Source organism: Haliotis rufescens, unplaced genomic scaffold (genome assembly GCF_023055435.1).
Source record: "Haliotis rufescens isolate VD_foot unplaced genomic scaffold, xgHalRufe1.0.p SCAF_7, whole genome shotgun sequence".
Lineage (NCBI taxonomy): Eukaryota > Metazoa > Mollusca > Gastropoda > Lepetellida > Haliotidae > Haliotis > Haliotis rufescens.
This window is the reverse complement of record NW_025964361.1, coordinates 21,071,801-21,091,851: the sequence shown is the minus strand read 5'-3', so window position 1 is coordinate 21,091,851 and position 20,051 is coordinate 21,071,801. Positions and strand designations below refer to the sequence as shown.

The following is a 20,051-nucleotide window of genomic DNA, read 5'->3' as shown; positions in this document are numbered from 1 at the left end:
GTTGTGTGAGTGTACGGTGTGTCACAGTCAGTTGTTTGGGTGTACGGTGTGTCACAGTCAGTTGTGTGGGTGTACGGTGTGTTACAGTCTGTTGTGTGAGTGTACGGTGTGTTACAGTCTGTTCACATGGGTGTACGGTGTGTTACAGTCTGTTTTGTGGGTGTACGGTGTGTTACAGTCTGTTGTGTTGGTGTACGGTGTGTTACAGTCAGTTATGTGGGTGTACGGTGTGTCACAGTCCGGTTTGTTGGTGTACGGTGTGTTACAGTCTGTTGTGTTGGTGTACGGTGCGTTACAGTCTGTTGTGTGAGTGTACGGTGTGTCTCAGTCAGTTGTTTGGGTGCACGGTGTGTCACAGTAAATTGTGTTGGTGTACGATGTGTTACAGTCAGTTTTGTGGGTGTACGGTGTGTCACAGTCTGTTGTGCGGATGTGCTGTGTGTTACAGTCAGTTGTGTGGATGTACTGTGTGTCACAGACAGTTGTGTGGGTGTACTGTGTGATACAGTCAGTTGTTTGGGTGTACGGTGTGTTACAGTCTGTTGTGTGAGTGTACGATGTGTCACAGTCAGTTGTTTGAGTGTACGGTGTGTTACAGTTAGTTGTGTGGGTGTACGGTGTGACACAGTCAGTCGTTTCGGTGTACGGTGTGTCACAGTCTGTTGTGTGAGTGTACGGTGTGTCACAGTCATTTGTCTGGGCGTACGGTGTGTCACAGTCTGTTGTGTGGTTGAACGGTGTTGCACATTCTGTTGTGTGAGTGTTCGGTGTGTTACAGTAAGTTGTGTGAGTGTAGGTTGTGTTACAGTCTGTTGTATGAGTGTGTGGTGTGTCACAGTCAGTTGTGTGAGTGTACGGTATGTTACAGTCTGTTGTGTGGGTGTACGGTGTGTTACAGTCTGTTGTGTGGGTGTACGATGTGTCACAGTCTGTTCATATGGTCGTACGATGTGTTACAGTCTGTTGTGTGGGTGTACGGTGTGTTACAGTCTGTTGTGTTGGTGTACGGTGTGTTACAGTCTGCTATGTGAGTTTACGTTGGGTCACCGTCTGTTTTGTGGGTGTACGGTAAGTCACCGTCTGTTGTTTGGGTGTACCGTGTGTTACAATCTGTTGTGTGGGTGTACGGTGTGTCACAGTCTGTTCATATGTGTGTATGGTGTGTTACTTTCTGCTGTGTGGGTGTACGGTGTGTCACAGTCTGTTGTTTGGGTGTACCGTGTGTTACAGTCTGTTGTCTGGGTGTACGGTGTGTTACAGTCTGTTGTACGGGTGTACGGTGTGTTACAGTCTGTTGTGTGGGTGTACGGTGTGTTACAGTCTGTTCATATGGTTGTACGGTGTGTTACAGTCTGTTGTGTGGGTGTACGGTGTGTCACAGTCTGTTGATATGGGTGTACAGTGTTAAAGCATGTACAAAGCTGAGCCATCATGGTAACTGTGTAAAACAGCTTGTTTTGTGAAGCAAACTATGGCATGTCGCAACTGCGCCAAACGGACACTGCCAGGAGGGCGGCCCAGATTGTCCGCGGCATGAGGGCCACCTACAGTGATACCTGCCGTCAGCGAATCTACACCAGAGCACTGATCAAAGGTATACATATGTGTTCATATGCAAAACGTTGTGCTCTGTATGGGAACAGTATGCGCAGCTGCAAATGGCCATTACAACAGTGAATATTCAATCTTTATACACATTACTTTTAATGCATAAAATATAAAAACCACAACTGTCGATTGACGTCAACAATCTTTAGCTGTCACATCGCTTCTAGTGTGCCGTTATTCAGACCTTACGTCACAGGGAGATTCGAATGACGTCAACAATGCCGTCCAGATGGCTTAACAATACACTGGTGTGGTATGCCAGGGTGGTGTAACGATGTGTTGCGATATTGTTGTGGTATCGTGGAGAACGATAACACAAGTGTGGTTTGCCAGGGTGGTGTAACGATGTGTTGCGATATTGCGGATAACTGTAACACTGTATTCAGTTTATGTTCCTCGCTTCAGATGACACTTATGTTCTGTTTATGTGCATGTAAGTGCGTCTATACGAATTTCCATGTATCTCTTTTATGTAGGGGAAGTGATAAGTGATGTGGCATCGTTTAATTTCATTAAAATCATATTTTTGTTCTCGCTTCCGTTTAGCGGTTGTGAGAACTATGATCTGATTTTAGTGAAATTGAAACTTTTACGATAGTAGTAAGTGTCGTTCGGGTTTATATATATATATATCCAAAATATGTCAGACTTGCTCACTATATATGTAATCTAGTCCCCAAAACCTATCATAAGTGACATCACTATTTGAAACTGCATGTATCTAGTGGCAGGCTAAAGACATAGCTCGGTTCGTGGCGATAGTGTAGATTCCATACCGCTAGGGGATCAATCAGAATGCAGAATTCTGAACTGTGAAAGTTGAAGAAGATATTAAATACCTTTCATGGTGTCCTTACATTGCGCAGTTAAATGTAGCTAAGATTGGTTATGTTGAGCGAAATGTTGATGTGTATCGTCATCAGGTACCTCCCGCTTGACCAGGTTCAGGAGGGCGACGTCCGGCCGGGTGATGTTCCCCCGTCTGGCTAGGTCAACTGGCGGCGGGTTTTATGAAATTCGTCGGGACACCACAACCTACTACCCTCCAGCCCTGAAGCTATTGGAGGTACAATTGTAGATGCCAATAAATAGTATTAAGTGAATAAATCAGGTGTCATTATATTGAAAAGAGAATTCCATTTCAATGGAATAGTCAATGTGTATTCGCCGCTCTCGGCAGGCACACAGGTGAACAGATGCGGTGACGTTGGTATGGGTTCATGAGATGCCTCACTAATGGAATCTTGTGTTGTATTCAGGAGTCGACTGCAGTATCAAGAGCTATCATACATCGTAACGAACAGCTGATAACGTCCTCCACGGTCAGGTTTAAGGTTGACGACACCATCGCAGCACTGACAGTTAAAGTCACATCAAACAGATATTGGTCGGAGCCAACTGTTACACTGACATCTCCCCAAGGTAACGCTCGCTTTCGGTCTCGCTCTCAAATTTTCTCATTGCTTCCATCACTTGCCCCAGCACTCCGGTTGGTGTTCGCTACTAGGTTGCTATATCATTACAGGTTCCCCAAGCGGAGACTCGAGCTACCTCCAGAGTGGGATAAAGCTGGTGCAGGTCCAGGTATGTTTCTTCTGCCATTATTATCAGTGTCTGCTGTTGGTGATGTAATTACGTTAATCCGAAGGGTTTCGGGGATTAAACGCCGCGACGGACAACTTACGATTTGTTACGGTTAGTTAACGATTTGTTTACGGATTATTACGAGTGTTTACGTGTTGTTTACGATTTCATTCGGGTCGTGTTACGATGGCTTTACGGATTGTTTCGAGTTATTACTAGCACTTTGCGTGTAGTTACGAGTACTTTACGAATAGATACGTATACTTTACGTATTCTTACGTATTGTTTACGATTTGGGGAAAGGTATAAAAGCTGCAAAATCGAACACTTCCTTTTCAGTTGTTATTAAGGTCATAGAAGTCACATCTCTGCATATCTACTCTACAATATCTACAAGCATGGCTCCAAAGAAGAAGGTTGTCAACTAGAAGTCTCCTGCCCTTCGAAACGGACTCGTAAATACTCGTAACTAACTCGTAACTATTTGTAACAACACGTACACAGGTCGTAACTAACACGTAAAAGCTTCGATGAATAGTAACATTCCGTAATATACCCCTAACAATCGTAAAAAGCTCGTTAAAAGCCCGTAAGTTGCTCGTAGTTATCCGTACCAAATCGTGGACATTTGCCGTAAATACATCGTAATAACTCGTAATAATCCGTAATAAATCGTAAATAGCTCGTAATAACTCGTAACAACTCTTAAATCGGTATTAAAATTGGCCAAATCGTAAGGATCCGTTAATTTGTGCGATCCGTAAGTAGTGGTAAGAAATATGTGAAGGGGGCATAACTGTATTTCCACTTCAAAATATTGGGTAGTTTTTGTTTTAGTTGACTACATATTCATAAGAATGTTAACTATTGCTTATTTAAATCTGAAACTTTAGAATAGACTGTTGCTGAAATATCACACCCATGCTCATACTTAACTTAATAATATCATTACTTGGACATCAAGAATTGGGATTTCAGGCTCCCTTTGTTTTCTGCAAGACAGAGAAATGCTACCATTACGTACTGAAACACTTAGCTGATTTGAATGCCCCTGTATATCCACAGAACCCAGCGGCAGGAACCTGGGTTATGGATGTCTCCGCAGGGCATGTTTCAGTTGAAGTGAGCGGCGAGAGCTCCATTGGTGTATCTGCGCAGTTTGCAATGAAGGACCCCTCAACACATTTTGTATATCCCTTCGACAGGCGTCCTCTTGCAGGTACATACTCACACATATATTTCTGGGGTATACGCTATACACGTGCGTGCGGATGGTTGTGAGGCGTCAGAAGAAAGGTCTCCGCATGTAAAATCCTCGTTGGGATTCCGAGGCAGAATAGGTCACTTGTGAAAATGTCCTAAGAACCGACGTCCGATCGGATGGTTACAACTTTTATGTCATCGTTCCCGTGATTTTTTTTCAGGTGGACAATTGACTTGCCTTTGCGCGTGTGTGTGTGTGTGTGTGTGTTATGGTTGTCACCGGTGGGGCAGAATAAGCTCACGTTTTCGCTAACACCTGGTATCATCACTATGTTGTAGTGATTCATAAACACATACTCATGATATAGTCGGTATCTGCCTTTGGCAGACATGTCTTATGAATATAGAAAGGCGTTTCAGGTTGGTCGCTTTTATTATTATATCGCTGCGCGTCAGTGCTGTGTGGAAGGAATGCCTAACGTGATGCAGGTCATAGATGGTTTTTTTCACTTTGGTAAAACTAAGGAGCATGGGTACGGTGCTGGCAAACTAAAGACTCCAGATCCAAAAAAAAGGTCTTAATATACAGCGCGCGGACGCCAGCCTGGTCAATCTCTCCTGGACCGCCGGGGAATACGGGAAAACACGAATAGTAAACTAACTACTATATCTATACTGAAAATGTAAGTATCAAAATGAAGCGTTGAACATAAGCTATCCAACAGTATCATTAAAGATATACAACAGTCTATGTACAATTATTGATGAGGCAAAAATGATAATAAATACATTTGAAATATCTGAATGTACATATAAATTACCGTAATGTTTGAAACTCAGTTACAATAACATTTTCAATACATGATCAAGGTGGCAACCATATAAGATATAACATACATCAAGTCAATACATGGTTTGAGAGTGCCATTAGCTCACAAGAGAATTAAATAGTCGGGCCACTAATTCTCTAACACAGAATGTTCTCACACTGTACAATGCCGACCGCCGGACTTTACCAAGCGGTCTCGGAAAGAGCCGAAGAGCAGAGTGATCACTAGATCGTGTCATGGGTAAATACGACAGTGGGTGACAACTTTATATATAAAGCATATCTACTTAACACATAAAGGTATCAGAAAGAAGGGTGGACAATTTAACTGAATATTTGTTGACTTCAAAAATGCATTTGACATAGTGGATCGAAATAATCTTATAGATGGTAAGAAAAGTACACTTCTAAGAAATACATATGGAAAACGAAAAGCAGCTGTAAGATGTAATAAAAATGGCATGACTGATGTTTTCAATACAAATGCAGGTGTAAGACAGGGAGGTATACTACCACCACTTCTTTTCATATCGTACATTGATGAACTTGCGAATGATATCGTGAACACTGATTGTAGTGATAGTTTTGTTGACGAAGCTGTACAGTCATTATCGATTTTACTATTTGCTGATGATGTTCCATTATTTCCAAATATTTCTTTTATGAAATTTACAGAAAAAGATAGATAGTGTATATCAATAGTGTGCTAAGTCAAGGGGAATCTCTAAATACTATCACAACAAAGTTCTTTTTCAGAAAGGTGGATAGATATTTAAACATGAAAATTGGTTCTTCGGCCCAGAAGCACTTGACGTAGTATCATACCATAAATATATTGGTTACACTTATTTACAAAAGCATGTGAAGTGTTTTCAAGACAAGCAGATGAAGCGATGTATTCAGCTCAGCAGTTTATTAGTAAATGTAGAAATATACCTTTTGAATCACTGTTTAAGTTTAATATTGATCTACGGCTCGGAACTTCGGTTAACCTTATATCGCCACAGTATCGAGAAAATCCATACGAATTTCTACGTATTTATTTTGTCGTAGTCTACCCGTCACCAAATAAGTCTGTTTAAGCAGAAGCATGAAAACTATCAATGCAGAAATGCCTCATATACCAGGTGCGTTTGCTTAGACAACTATAGATACAAGATACTCTAAACGATGCTATTACATACTTGAACGACCTGATAACCCTGGCGATATAATCTGGGCCGCAGCTGTAAAGGAAACTCCTTTCCCCATGGACTTGCATATGCGTGGTTATTCCAGGATGTTGGAAAAAAATATGTTCCTGAAATACTTAAGCAACAATGTAAAGATGTGCAACAGAAAGTTGTCAGCTGATATAAGACGTTCCAAATCGCTACATGCCTATTCCCTGCCTAAGATGAAATGATACCAGAGATGTTTTTTACAACTATTCAACCTATATGTTTACGCAGATGTTTAATGAAGATTAGTTCATATGCGGTATACATACCCTTAACATTCCAAAGATAGTGATATTTTAACACTGATGTGTCCTTGCTGCATTTATTACAAAGAAGATAAATTCCATGTGTTATTAATATGTCCAGTATATGAAAATATAAGAATCAGATACCTACCTATACATGATTATACGTATCCAACACAAAGGCACTCTGTACAGTTAATGAACAGCAAAACGCGCCACATTCTTTTCAGACTCGCAGTTTTTGGTCAATAAGATATTCGAAAGAAGATGATACATTAAATAGAAATGAAACTAAATATGTATATATTTTTAGTTTCAATATACAAATGGCGCTGCGCGACAAATGATCATACAACAAAAATGCCACTGTACCATTGGACGGGATAAATCAGCTACTGTGTTGACATTTTGTTGTGTAATGTTTGGCAGGAATTGCTTCAACCAAATGTATTTCTCCTTGCACAGGATCGAACACATTAATGGCCGTCACCGTGGTTGGGAGTGAAGTCGACCACCTCGTATCTGCTAGCTTGACACAGGCTCCATCAACTGTACCCACCTCCACCTTCACCTTCAGTTCAGAAGATTTGATTAAACGCCTCGACGGACAACTTACGTACAGGAAAACAGTTACCATTCCACCGTCGGCAAGTGTTTAACTTTGTTGTATTGGTGTCTTTATGTTAGAAAGGTGTGTTAAACGTCAACAACGCTCACCGTGCCAAGGCATGTACCGTGTATTTGATGATCATCAGCTTAATATACATCATCGTGAGTTCCCCTTCTTTTGCACAAGAGTAATGTAAACGTCACTTGTTTCTTGTATATGAAACATTCGCTAGTCAAACGATTGTCTCAAACACGACATCTTATTTCAGTCCTTCGCCGTGACCTTTGAGGGACAAACTAAGACAGGTCATCGTTTTCAGCGAATTATGCCCATGACGATCGTCCCAGTGGGAGTGGATATTGATGTTTTTTCTCCACATAATGGTAAACATGCTACTTGCACTTTCCAACACGAAAGCACAAGCATCTAAAATAGTTAAAACAAAGTTGCTATCTTGCCGTCCATGTGACAACTGTTGTGATTGGGTAGAAGCGATGGGGTGACTTTGGATTAAATTCCGAACTAGGGATCACAGATTCCAATATTTGTCGTGATGTTATACTAATATGAAAGATAGCCCCACTGACCTTACTCGTTGAAGATAAGATCAGGTTCTGCATCCTTCTGGATTACACAAACAGTACATCGTCATATTATTTTAATGAACCATGAGTTCTGTGTTGTTATTTCAGAAAGTATTTACATGAACAGGCAAGTAACTGTGCCCTTCCGAGTTTCAAAGGAGAGCGAGGATGGAACTTCTATCACGGTGGAGGTTGAGACTGATCGCCAAGTGTCAGCAGGGGTGATAACACAACACTTCACCATCCATGGGGCTCGGGCGGCCATTGGGTCACTCAGGCTCTACCCGGGGAGCAGTGAGCTGGCTACGTGAGTAGTAATTCTATCAATAGTGCGGCTAGGGACGGATGACAGAGAAGCGTGTTCCTCAAAGCGGATGAGGTATATGTTTGTGTGCTGTTGTTCAAGGTTACATACGTGAAGGTAGACATACATGTACTTGTAATATTATTATGGTTGCTATTTTGGCACAAAGGGAGTCACATGACTTAAGTTTGAAAATTCCATTGTACAATCCTATAATTTTGTTAAAATATCGTGTCATGAAACATGGTTTGGTTTTCTGGTACTGAACATTGGCGACTAATATTTGGTGAATAAAGCGCGGTTGCAGCTTTTAGGAAAGGAGGGGTGCATTATGTGATTTGGCATTCGAATTCAGTAATTGTGAATATATTTTTACATGATATCACCAAATCGTTAATCAAAGTGCCGTTATCATCACTTACTGATAGTGATTCATAAACACATGCTTATGATATAGCTGGGATTGTTCATATATTATCGAAATGGTTTTGTTGCTAATATTTATAGGATCACCTATAAATGTATAAATGTTCTGTATGCTACAAAGATGCGGTGGACACCCTTGGACCCCCTTCTGGATCCGTGTATGCAAATGGTACTTTGTAAAATATAAGATTCGAGTAGCTACACCCATGCAGCAAAGCACATCACACAATTTCTTCATCGAATTCTCTTAAGAAGTACATTCACTGTAGACTTGATGTAAACACAATACTGAACACAGGCTCACACATCGCTGGTACACACTTAATATATACTGTTCGGATCGCCGGACCCTGGCACGACAAATGGGCGTAATACCTGTATAGGGAATTGTGGCAGAATTTATTGTTTACAACATATGTTAATACATAAATTGTTTATTTCCAAATCTTTCTAACTGGACAAGAAACATATTTCCAGTTAAAGAATGTGACAATTTTAGCATCTAAATTATTGAGGAACACGCAGGTTTTCGTTTCTGGCAATACTTTAATTCTTTTTCATGTGAATCTATAAAACCATAGTAACATGGAGGGATCGCTGTGTTACAGTACACTAGTGGCTCTCGCCACCACCACGCAGTCCTCTACACTGGAACAGTACGACGTGGCTCGCTACCTTGTCCAGCGCCAGGTCACTAAGGTTGGTCCTTATTTCACACATAACGACTGGACAGCTTCATATTGGGTTTATGTATGAGGCATAATAATCAACATATTTGTCAAATATACGCCATGAGTTAAATAATCGTAACCGTCGCCTGCTGTCTTAATACAAAAGAATTCATGAGCCCGGATCGTGGCTGGAAGAATGTCATCCCTGTGGTTAAAGGTGCCACAGGTTGCCGTGCGTAGTTATGCCCCCCCCCCCCCCCCCCCCCCCCCCCCCCCCCCTACTTGTTGCCAGGATCCGATGATAATGAAAATCGGTTCTAATACGCATGAAACAAGTGCTCAAATGTTTGGCTGGACACCCTGTGATACTATTGCAATGATGTTAAAGCGTTGTTAAAAGCAATTCACACTCTGAAGTTCAAAAACATTCATTTAGTAAGTGCAAACAGCTGAAATACATATATGTGTCAAAGGTTCTCTTCAACGTACTCTATTTTCGAAGGCTATTGATAACACTCCACCAGTATGCACCATCATATCTACAACTGGATCTTGCGATGCTGACAAAATCGACCCCTGTTCTTGCGAAGATTTCAAATGGTCGGGAACAGCCACGGTCAGGGATGTCGGATCAGGGATCTACAGAGCATCTGCGTCTGTGAACGGCAGTAGGGGAACGTTCCAGTACGACCCAACTGCAGCAACAACCCTGCCCACGGCGACAATCTCGTAAGTATGATCAGTGTGGAACCATATAATGCCATGACCACTTTATCCAAAAGTTGAGTTGAAGTTATGGGCGCTGATATCGCGAATTCGCTAATATTGATTTAAGTACCTACTACTTTCAGTTAATACCAATGGGAAACGTTGTTCTTAGTCACACAGAAGCCAACCTCTCTCAAACCTCTAGGTGTATTTTAAGAATATAGTTTTTGAAAGTGATTACATATATAGGACATCTCATCTCAGTTAAATATATTTGACTTCTCTTTCAAATAACTTAAGGAAAATGTCATTTTGGAAAGTCAGCCATCCCTAAAGGTTTCTGTAAGAGATGTACATGCTATCAAGAAGCGTGTTTTCTGTAAACATTTCGTAACGTACGCCATTAAACGTTTCAAATTGTCTCTAACAGAAGCGACTGCTGCAACCCTATGCCCTACATCATCGTTGTGGACCGGGACAGCAACACAGGGGTTTGCAAGTTCGATCTCTCTCCTGGTCTCGAGAAATCGTTCGATGGGTGTACAAAAAGCGAGTCTCAGGTACCGACGCTTATTAACATTACGGGGCGGTGGGGTCGCCTAATGGTTAAACTTCGCTCGTCGCGCCGAAGACCCGGGTTTGATTCCCCAGATGGGTATAATGTGTGATATTGTGTCCCCCGCCGTGATATTGCTGGAATATTGCTAAAAGCGGCGTAAAACAATACTAACTCACTCGCTATTAACATGTTCATAAAGCACTCATTATAATGCGCACTGATAGATATTCCTAAAAATATATTGTAATTTAGAAATAGATAAGCTGATATTTTATAATCCTACGTTTCATTACACAAATCAAATATGACAGAAGGTTTCAAATTTAACAATTTGAGTTGATTTGAGCATTTGATATAACAATATATGATATGGTTGTCACATTGTTTAGCCATTTGGATGACACACCAATATATGATATGGTTTGTTTGTTCAAGTTCATTTTGTATATTTTTTCTCGCTTAACTAGAGTGTCGGTGGTATAGTCGGAGGTACGTTAGGTGGATTGGTGGTCATAATCGTCTTGGCTGTACTTCTACTGTTCATACTACGGCGAAGGAATCAAAACAAGATTGACAAACTTAGATTTGTATTCAAAAAGGATGAACCGTCCCATGGAGGAAGACAAGATGCCAGTTACAGTACCACTGCAACTGCCGATCGTGTAGTTCCATCTCATCTTTTAGTTGAACATACTGAACCTCACAACGAGGGTCGTGTTACTACGAGTAACTGCAACGGTAACAGTAACACTTACACTAACGCCAAAGCTACGGATGCAGGGGATAGGGTCAGTCCAGAAGCTGAGAACAAGACATCCGCAGTGTCTCAGCGTCATGGAAACGAGGATCTACCACGTGAAGAAGACGTCACTGTCGTCATAATCCAAGAGCCTATGTTGGAAAACACTAGAGTTGACTACCAGACTACAGGCATTGAAGTTCTTAATTCTGAAGACACTGGTGTTGATAATTATACAGGCTTTACTGTTGACAACTCTACAGGAACTGATGTTGACAACTCTACAGGCATTGATGTTGGCAATTCTACAAGCACTTATGTTGATAATTCTACAGGCATTCATATTGACCATTCTTCAGGCACTGATGTTGACAATTCTACAGGCATTGATGTTGGCAATTCTACAGGTATTGATGTTGGCAATTCTACAGGCACTGATGTTGACAATTCTACAGGCAATGATGTTGACAATTCTACAAGCACTGATGTTGACAATTCTTCAGGCACTGATGTTGACAACTCTACAGGCATTGATGTTGACAACTCTACAGGCATTGATGTTGACAATTCTACAGGCACTGATGATAGTAGTTCTACAAGCAGTGATTGAACATTGCTTCACGAGTAAATATTTAATATTTTGTTATCAGTAATCAATTACACGAATCAAAAGCGAGATGAGGATCGACAACTACAAATTTGTCAGAATAGACTATTTCATTTATCATGTTTTGTAGCAATTCTCTGATCAGGAAAACACATCAGGATATTATTTTCTGAGTGTTTTCCGTAAAGTAGATATCATTTTATATTTAGCTATTTAAAAAAAAATCGATACTATGCGAGAGCAGAATACATATTTATATTCCCAATATATGACATATGTGCGGAAACAGACCTGAGCAACAGTCTCTGTATCACATGATGTCGTTTTAATAATATATTGGAAGTTTAATTCCGCTAACAAAAGTATAGCATGAAACGCCGCGCATGAAAGCAAAGCCTGAGTGAACACATTCGTTATATGGTGACAAAATATCTGTAGCTATGTTTGTTGAAATAAGCACTCTCCCACTTACCTTATCTTAACCCTTTGGAAATGTTAGTTCTTTAGCAAATTGGCCTTTTATCAATGTATTTAACGCAGTTCATCCTGGGTGTCCTCATTTGCATATCTATCAAATCGCGATACTACGTTTATCAGGTTGGTTATCGCACAGATAACACTGTGCATTATATTATATATCAATATATTGACCTAATATGCAATTTTTTGCGTACTTGTCCCTTGCCTTGAATATATGGGTGGGGCAGTGTTAATTATGATGTGGCTATGCCTATTGATCGAATATGCCAAGGAAGAATAAGAGGGACAGGCATTATAATGAACAGGTATTACCCATAGAGGTAAGAACATCGGTGCAGTTGTTTTCTGTATTTCCCACGAAGCATTATTATTTCCGCTATATGACTTCGATTTCTGGAAACATTCCGGTTTTAGTAAAACATTTCTATTTCGGTACCCATGATTGGTTAGTGATTTGTAAATGTTTGTTCATCCCAGATGCGTCTAACGATTGTATCATCAGTTGGCCGCAGCTGGTTCTCCACTCCCTGCTGAGTGTCTACTGGTGTCCCCATTGGGTATTAAAGAGACATTTTATTGGTCATATCAAGAATGCTAAATGCTTGGAAAAGTTTAAATCATTTTATTCATCAACTTTGACTTTCATACCAAGTCTGTTCAATAAAATGTACCATACATGGAAATTCCTACAAAAGTGGCCCACCATGCGTGGGTCAGTAGGGTGACCCTGATAAGAATAGACTTTGGGGTGCAAGAATAATCGGCGTATTTGGTGATAGATAGAGATAACGACACGAGTGTCTGTCAGACACCATTGATCTTACAACGAGTTGTTTCAAAACGTATCTAACGCGCGAAAGCGAGTTATATACGCTTTGTAACAACGAGTTGTAAGATCAATGGTATCTGACAGGCACGAGTGCAGTAATCTGTTTCTTACACACCCTTAATTGGGCCTACAATTGCACCTTTTTAGCATCGAATCGATGCATTTTGTCTATTCTCGTGATCGGTGTAGCGCATTAATACATAACATCACTGTCAAAGTGACGTCATGCCATGTGCTGCTTACTACTCATAAATAATGTGACCCTACACAAAAAGGTTTCCGTCATATCTGTGGATTATTAAGGCGATGATGATAATAGTGCAAACTAGACAAAAGCAAAGAACACGCTGGATGCCGAGTTAATAGTTCACACCTCAAAGATATTACCAAATATGTACAAAAGTGTTTACTTCCGTATGACATCACAACCGGGGACCGACTTTACAAAATGGCCTGTTCACTGGCAACAGTACGCGGGTTTTCCAGAGGAAGATTTTCGTTCATTGAGGGATCGTATATACATAAAAGTGTCATGTAAGTAATCAGAAGCATTCTGACAATCTGCGTACTGTTATTTGTTTACAATGTTTTACAATGTAACAAAGAGAATTAGTCAGAAATGCAGATAACTACCGTCGTCGTTGTGCGTGATTTAGCGTCAGTCATGGCGTCACACACGACGGAAACTTTTACGGTTTCTGTTGTATTTACCACATCATTGTAATGTATATATTTGTAAATTCCATAATTAGTGCAACGATACTATTCCCATGAATATTCTCAAACGCGTGATGGAGCCATTATATGCAACAACTAGACGAAAGTACCTCCACAAATGCTACACAGTGTAAAATCTGAAATTTGCTTTGTTTACATTTCAACAAGTACAGTTTTCCGTGCATAGCGTTCGTTTCCACGCCAAATTTGTCATTTGTTTCTATAATGTATGAGGATTCAGGGATGAGTTTATAATATACCTGATCGTCTCATAACCGGCATTTTGTAAACACAATCCAATATGACGGATTAACGTACACTTCGGCGTTCATGTATGCGTATTTTCCAAAACATTCTAAACGATTCTAGGCTTATCAGCGACGTTTCAGAATCATCAGTAGTGATTTGATACCCTTGATCACTAATATGCTATTTTTTTACTTTAATTATTCGAGTAAATATCCGATATTGAGATTTCTAAACACAAAATAACGCCGTGAATTGTGATTTAACAGGATTTACGATGTACCTAATTTTCAGAAGTCACTTTCACTAATTTTGCTTTGCCTAAAATGACAGTAAATGATGAACAGAAGGAGGAATTAAAAACAGAAGTGTATTAGTTTGCGTAATGTATTTCAAATATTTTTTATTCGATTTCGAAGCGAGGGTTGAAGAGGAGGGACATAAGTGTCGCTGTGGCATCCAGGTGGTTTACACTCTAAACAGATAATGTAACTGATAATAATAACAAACAAGCTCGCAGACGAGGACGAGTTTGTTTATTATTATTATTAATCACACGGTCCGGTGGTTCAATACAGACGTAGGTGAACATTCGACTGAAGCACGAGCAACTTATGGAAAGTAGTCCGTCATCATCTGACCTCAGGTCATCACCATGGAGTAGCCAATCACGGGCCTGGAATTCGATCTCACACATATGTTTGATACCAGTTATTTCAAATTGGTTTCTCACCCACAGGTGTGTAAGAAAAGTTAATTACAAACAAATAAACATGTCAAAGCTAGGTAAGCATGGACAAATCATACATTCTCATACAATTCTCGAGAATTGGCCAATAATGTCATAAATTACATGGAGAAAGGGTGAAAAAGAAAATCTCAACTACTGACAAAAGCTAGCATTGCCACTGGTCTCTCTCTACGCTAAAGCGCATTAGAGCAGAAGGTATCCTTCGTGACAAAGGCGAGAGTAGTTTCATTTGCGCAAGCAAGTCGCGAAATCGTCCAGTGATTAAACCCCAACTTGACGACCAGTCCGCTATTGAACTCGCTACCAAACTTCGACAGACAGGACACGCATATGTCCATCGTACTACTTATCGCGGATCAGCCGCTACCCCTTTCTTAACAATGCTACGCGCCAGTGGGCGGACTTCATACATGGTCATACGGGTTTAATTGTCAGGTCACGCCTCAACTTAGCCTGGCTTACCAGTAACTGTGCAGTAGATGTATCCATTACTGTTATAGTCACAATCACAATGTTCTTTGCTTGGTATGTTCGAATCGTTCTGTCTGTAGTCCGTAAATCTTGTTGAGGGCAAGGCCAGCCTAGTAATATAGTGGCGTCCTTCATACGTGCAAGGGTCTTACGATCGTGAGTTCGAATTCCAGATCCGCCCTGATCATGATTCGAGAATTATAACCGTCCTAGTCGCTTCACTCGGGATGTAAACATATGAGAACTTCGGGATTTTCTCCCGAGCTTGCATGTTGTGATGTAACAGAAATACCGTGGAAAACAACAAAAACACCATCGATCACTCGTTTACTCTTAAAAGAGCGCTCACTGTATGAAAGGTCGATCAACCCGATACCCCTCCGCCATGCTTCAGCCACAGGGACGTTAAGAGGAGCTCCGGATACAATGTATATGTGACAGTTGAGCAAATATCTCGGTACCAATCATCATTCTTGGTGGCACGTTTACCTTAATTAATCACAATTTCCATACGTACGACATAAAGATAAAGCGCTAGGTTTAATCCACCTACTCAATGTGAGAGGACGGATCATATAATGTCACCAATTTCTTGTTGACCACAACTCCTTTAAAAACTTCATCATTAGATGAGATGAACATGAACACGGCAGTATTAATTTGCATGGTAAAACTCACCTGTATCCCCACCGTGGATACAATTATGTATATTGCAGAATCTAGAGTTAGGTTCTATTTTCCCATCCAACTTTGATATTAATCAAAGGAAATAATCCATTCAAGCATTTGGCATTACATTGCAGCATTCTACACAATCCTACGGTGTTTCTGTGGCGTAACAGCTGTATACATATCTATTTAAATATGAATTCAAAATCAAAATATAATTTCAATTAGCATACGTGGTAGCGTTCGTCAGACACGCCAGGTGCCAGGCAATACTGTACAGGGAAGACAGGCAAGCTTGTCTGTTATATGTTACCAGAGTGATTGCGATGGTTTTGTATTTGATCTTGATATATATCCTGCATTGTTTGCATGTGTCAGGGGGCATTGTATACAGGACAGCCAGCCCTCCGTACGCTTTCAGTTTTACCAAATGCTAACAGAACATGAATTTATGTACAACATATTGTAAGCAACAATGATTGCTAAACTTATCAAAACGTGTACGGTATATGTCAGAATGGTCTTCCGCCTTCACCTGATGATAAATGCACTCAACATCAGTACAAAAAGGTGAAGTACGGACGTTGTATGATGTTTATCTAAATCCAAACGAAATATAAAAATGTCTTCGTCATATTTTTGGTCATGAGCAAGAGCTTACAATCCAATCTATTTGTAACTGGCAGCAACTTTGAACAATGATTATGAACATAAACGGACATGTGAATGAATATGACTGAAAACTAGACTTCTTTCTGTTAATGGCAAATGTTCATAATAACAAATGACGTGATGAAGCAGAGACACATGGGTTTTAATAGTTATAATACCTTTTCTTAAATTCAGTGCAAAATGTAATCCAACAATGAGCAAATACGTGACCTGAGAACTAAAACTCATAGCAAATCAGCCTGACGACACATATGCCTTACTTCTGCATTTAGTGTCCAAAAATGGCAAGTGTTGAAACAATGCAAAGTTCACAGTTACATGAACTCTTCTCTTCTCCCTTCATAATTTCAAAAGGTTTACACAATTTCTTATACCTAGCAGTTATATCCGGCCAAAAAGACTTTGATTATATACTCACACGCAAAAAGAACGCAAGTCGAGTATGCAGTATACATGTTAATTATTTTCAACAGTAAAGACAAGAAATACTAATAGGGCAAGATTGACAAAAATTTGACTGAAGACAGTTTAATGGATTAAAAGGCAGATGACATAATTGTTTGTTTTTTTAAATGTTAAGGGCTTACACAGCATTGTATCGATGCAGGAGACGGTAAATTGTGGTTATGTTAACGTTGAAATGACGGGCAACATCTTGGACAGACTTCAGCTTCCAAACGTCCGATAGCCTGGTTTCTCTGCATTTGAGTTAGGCGTGGCATTGTTGACCAAGGAGTGGTAGGTCCAAGAATCGGCCACAGTTTTATACCCACTACAGTTCGTGGCAGTTCGTGCATTTTCGATTTCGCGAGAAATGGGTGCATGATACCCACATATTCATTGAAATGGTGCGTTTTGGCGATTCGTTTTTTATGTTGCGTTTTTACTCGGGGCTTCCAAAATGCAACCAAAACTATTGATAACACCATCAGGCTTCACTACATGCTAAAACTCGTATCAATTTATGGTTCCGTGTTTGTTACCTATTTGCTTCAACCACTTGCGTTTCTTTTGCGTGTGAGTATACATCATATTCTGTTTCACTCATGGGGTACGATTGAGATCGTTGTGCCCAAACACCGTTCCCAACAAAGTTCTATTGCATGTGACCGTTATTAAGTAGGATTTATTTTCAAAATATTATAGCAAAATGTCTCCTTGTCTTATAAGATCAGCCTTGACACAAGCGAGTACAAAAAAAATGTTTCAACTCCGATGAAAGTCCCATTCGCTGTCTTGGCTGCGTATAGAGTGGGCAAGGGCCCTGAACTGATGACGGGCCTAACCAGCCCTGACTGCCAGGATCACACAGACCCTCTTTGCTGCATTTTTTTATTTTAATCTGTACATCATCATCATCATCATCATCGTCGTCGTCGTCGTCGTCGTCATAATAATAATAATAATAATAATAATAATAATAATAAACCGTCAATATGTGATTTTGCACCAAAATTTAGATGTGAAATGTAGAATATGCAATGAATTTAATGAGACTGTCCAACACATTGTCAGTGGATGCCCAGCTTAGGCGCACAAACACAGTATCTTAAGCGACATGATAGAGTGGCTCGATCATTTTATTTACCGTCTTCGCAATGCTTGTGGTTTTACATGTCCACTTTACAAATTCCAATATTTCAGAACAACATATATTTTTTCATGGGTATGAAAGTTTCCTCTTTTTATGACTTCACTGGAGCATTGGTTATCTGGGTCTGTTAAATACAATCAAATTTGTAAAAATCGACAATGGCCAAATATATATCCCATTTCTGTTATCTGTATTCATTGCGGTGTGAAACTGACAATCTTCAATTTACAACAAACGCATATTGCCAAAATTAACTTAAATATGCAGTATTATTGATCGAAGTACTCATATCCTGACGCGCATTCTGATTGGCTTGCGTCGTTTCGACGCATGGCGGCCTTCGAGAGGGGTCAAGAGCCTTGAGGTAGGTTACGGAAACATGCGAGTGGTGACGAATGCCGAAGTTCTCTGTCACTGGTTATCGTTGAGGTGTTCTCGGTCTTAAAAGCTGCAGCTTATGTTTCAACCACTAATGTTAGCATAATGCAACAACCGCAAGCCTTAAAATCGAGCGGGATGCACTATATCTACTGAAACCGACGAGTTGCGGCGGGAAATGGCGTCACCGTTGCTTAAATATGGCAACAGTGACCGTTTTGTTTGACTGCGGTATGTTGTTAAAAGTCGTATGCTGAGCAACAGGTGTACATGTGGTCAAAAAGATGTTCGAGGACTGTTCACTCCGTGGTCAGAGACATATATAATTCATAGAGCACCAACGCCCGCCTCGAACAACGTTTTAGTTTATAGCATGCTTTTCGCTTTCGCATTTTAGAATTTGATTTGCGAAGTTTATAACACAGCCAACCGTACTGTCCGAAACACTCCTACAATGTGTCAAGGGAGTCTGAGGTATTGACTTTCACAAATATTCGTTAATAGCATATGTTGAGACAGTCTAATAATATACTGAGGTCACTGTCAGGTTGTGCAAGTCGTACTATACCTCCAGTGTAGACTAGTATGCCAACTATTTCTCGTTGATGGTGACACCTATATAGGTGATAAAAGTCGCTCATATAAAAGGCCGCCGTGCTTGAATCATCTCTTTAGATCAAGCATATACATGTACCCTTTTACGTTCGCTTCCAGCAGTTAAGTCAAAATCTTTCACCGTCGATCACTGCAGCTGTACGCTTTTCAAAATCAACGAATTCAGAACCTGTTAGTAGCATTTTTAAGAGACATTCGTGTTTCTGTAAATGATACAATAACTGCAATATGTTCTGTTGTTGGTCGTCCTTTTCTAAGTACGATTTTGATTACTAAATTCCACATCTCACGTACCTGGGCAGTCTCTCATTTAGGACACTGCAATATGTTTGGTATGGAAAACTTGGAGATAATTCCTGTGTAAGGTAGTACAGACTTGCGACATGGGTTTCCAGTCGTATGGTTCACTGGGATACACCTGATATTAAACCATATCGGGAATATATTTGGACATATTTTATGGGTGTTATTTGTTATATACCAAGTCATGAATAGATATGTTATTAGTCTTTATGCAATAAATAATTATAAATTTCTTCCGCAAAGTTTGCCCCAGTTTGCATTGTGACGGATTATGAATTACTTAATTATCAATATGTGGTCTTTAAATATTAAGATGGATACCAGTGTAAAACTAGCTCCCAAAGTTCAATGCCGACAAACGTAAATCCCATGATAATCTGAGAATGAAATGTCTAGATCGAAACCGCAAATAAACGCTTTCGAAAATAT

The 20,051-nt window shown here is 40.2% G+C and overlaps 1 protein-coding gene across 1 annotated transcript; it reads left to right on the top strand.

The window, feature by feature from the left end:
• Positions 1–250: 250 nt before the first annotated feature.
• Positions 251–12,971, top strand: LOC125376032 (cell wall protein IFF6-like). The gene is made up of 12 exons (XM_048387290.1): positions 251–1,594; positions 2,532–2,674; positions 2,868–3,030; positions 3,134–3,192; positions 4,258–4,411; positions 7,155–7,336; positions 7,568–7,682; positions 7,992–8,190; positions 9,222–9,312; positions 9,787–10,013; positions 10,423–10,552; positions 11,019–12,971. The coding sequence occupies exons 1-12, from the start codon at positions 1,477–1,479 to the stop codon at positions 11,898–11,900; spliced, it is 2,463 nt and encodes an 820-aa protein (XP_048243247.1). The 5' UTR covers positions 251–1,476; the 3' UTR covers positions 11,901–12,971.
• Positions 12,972–20,051: the final 7,080 nt, after the last annotated feature.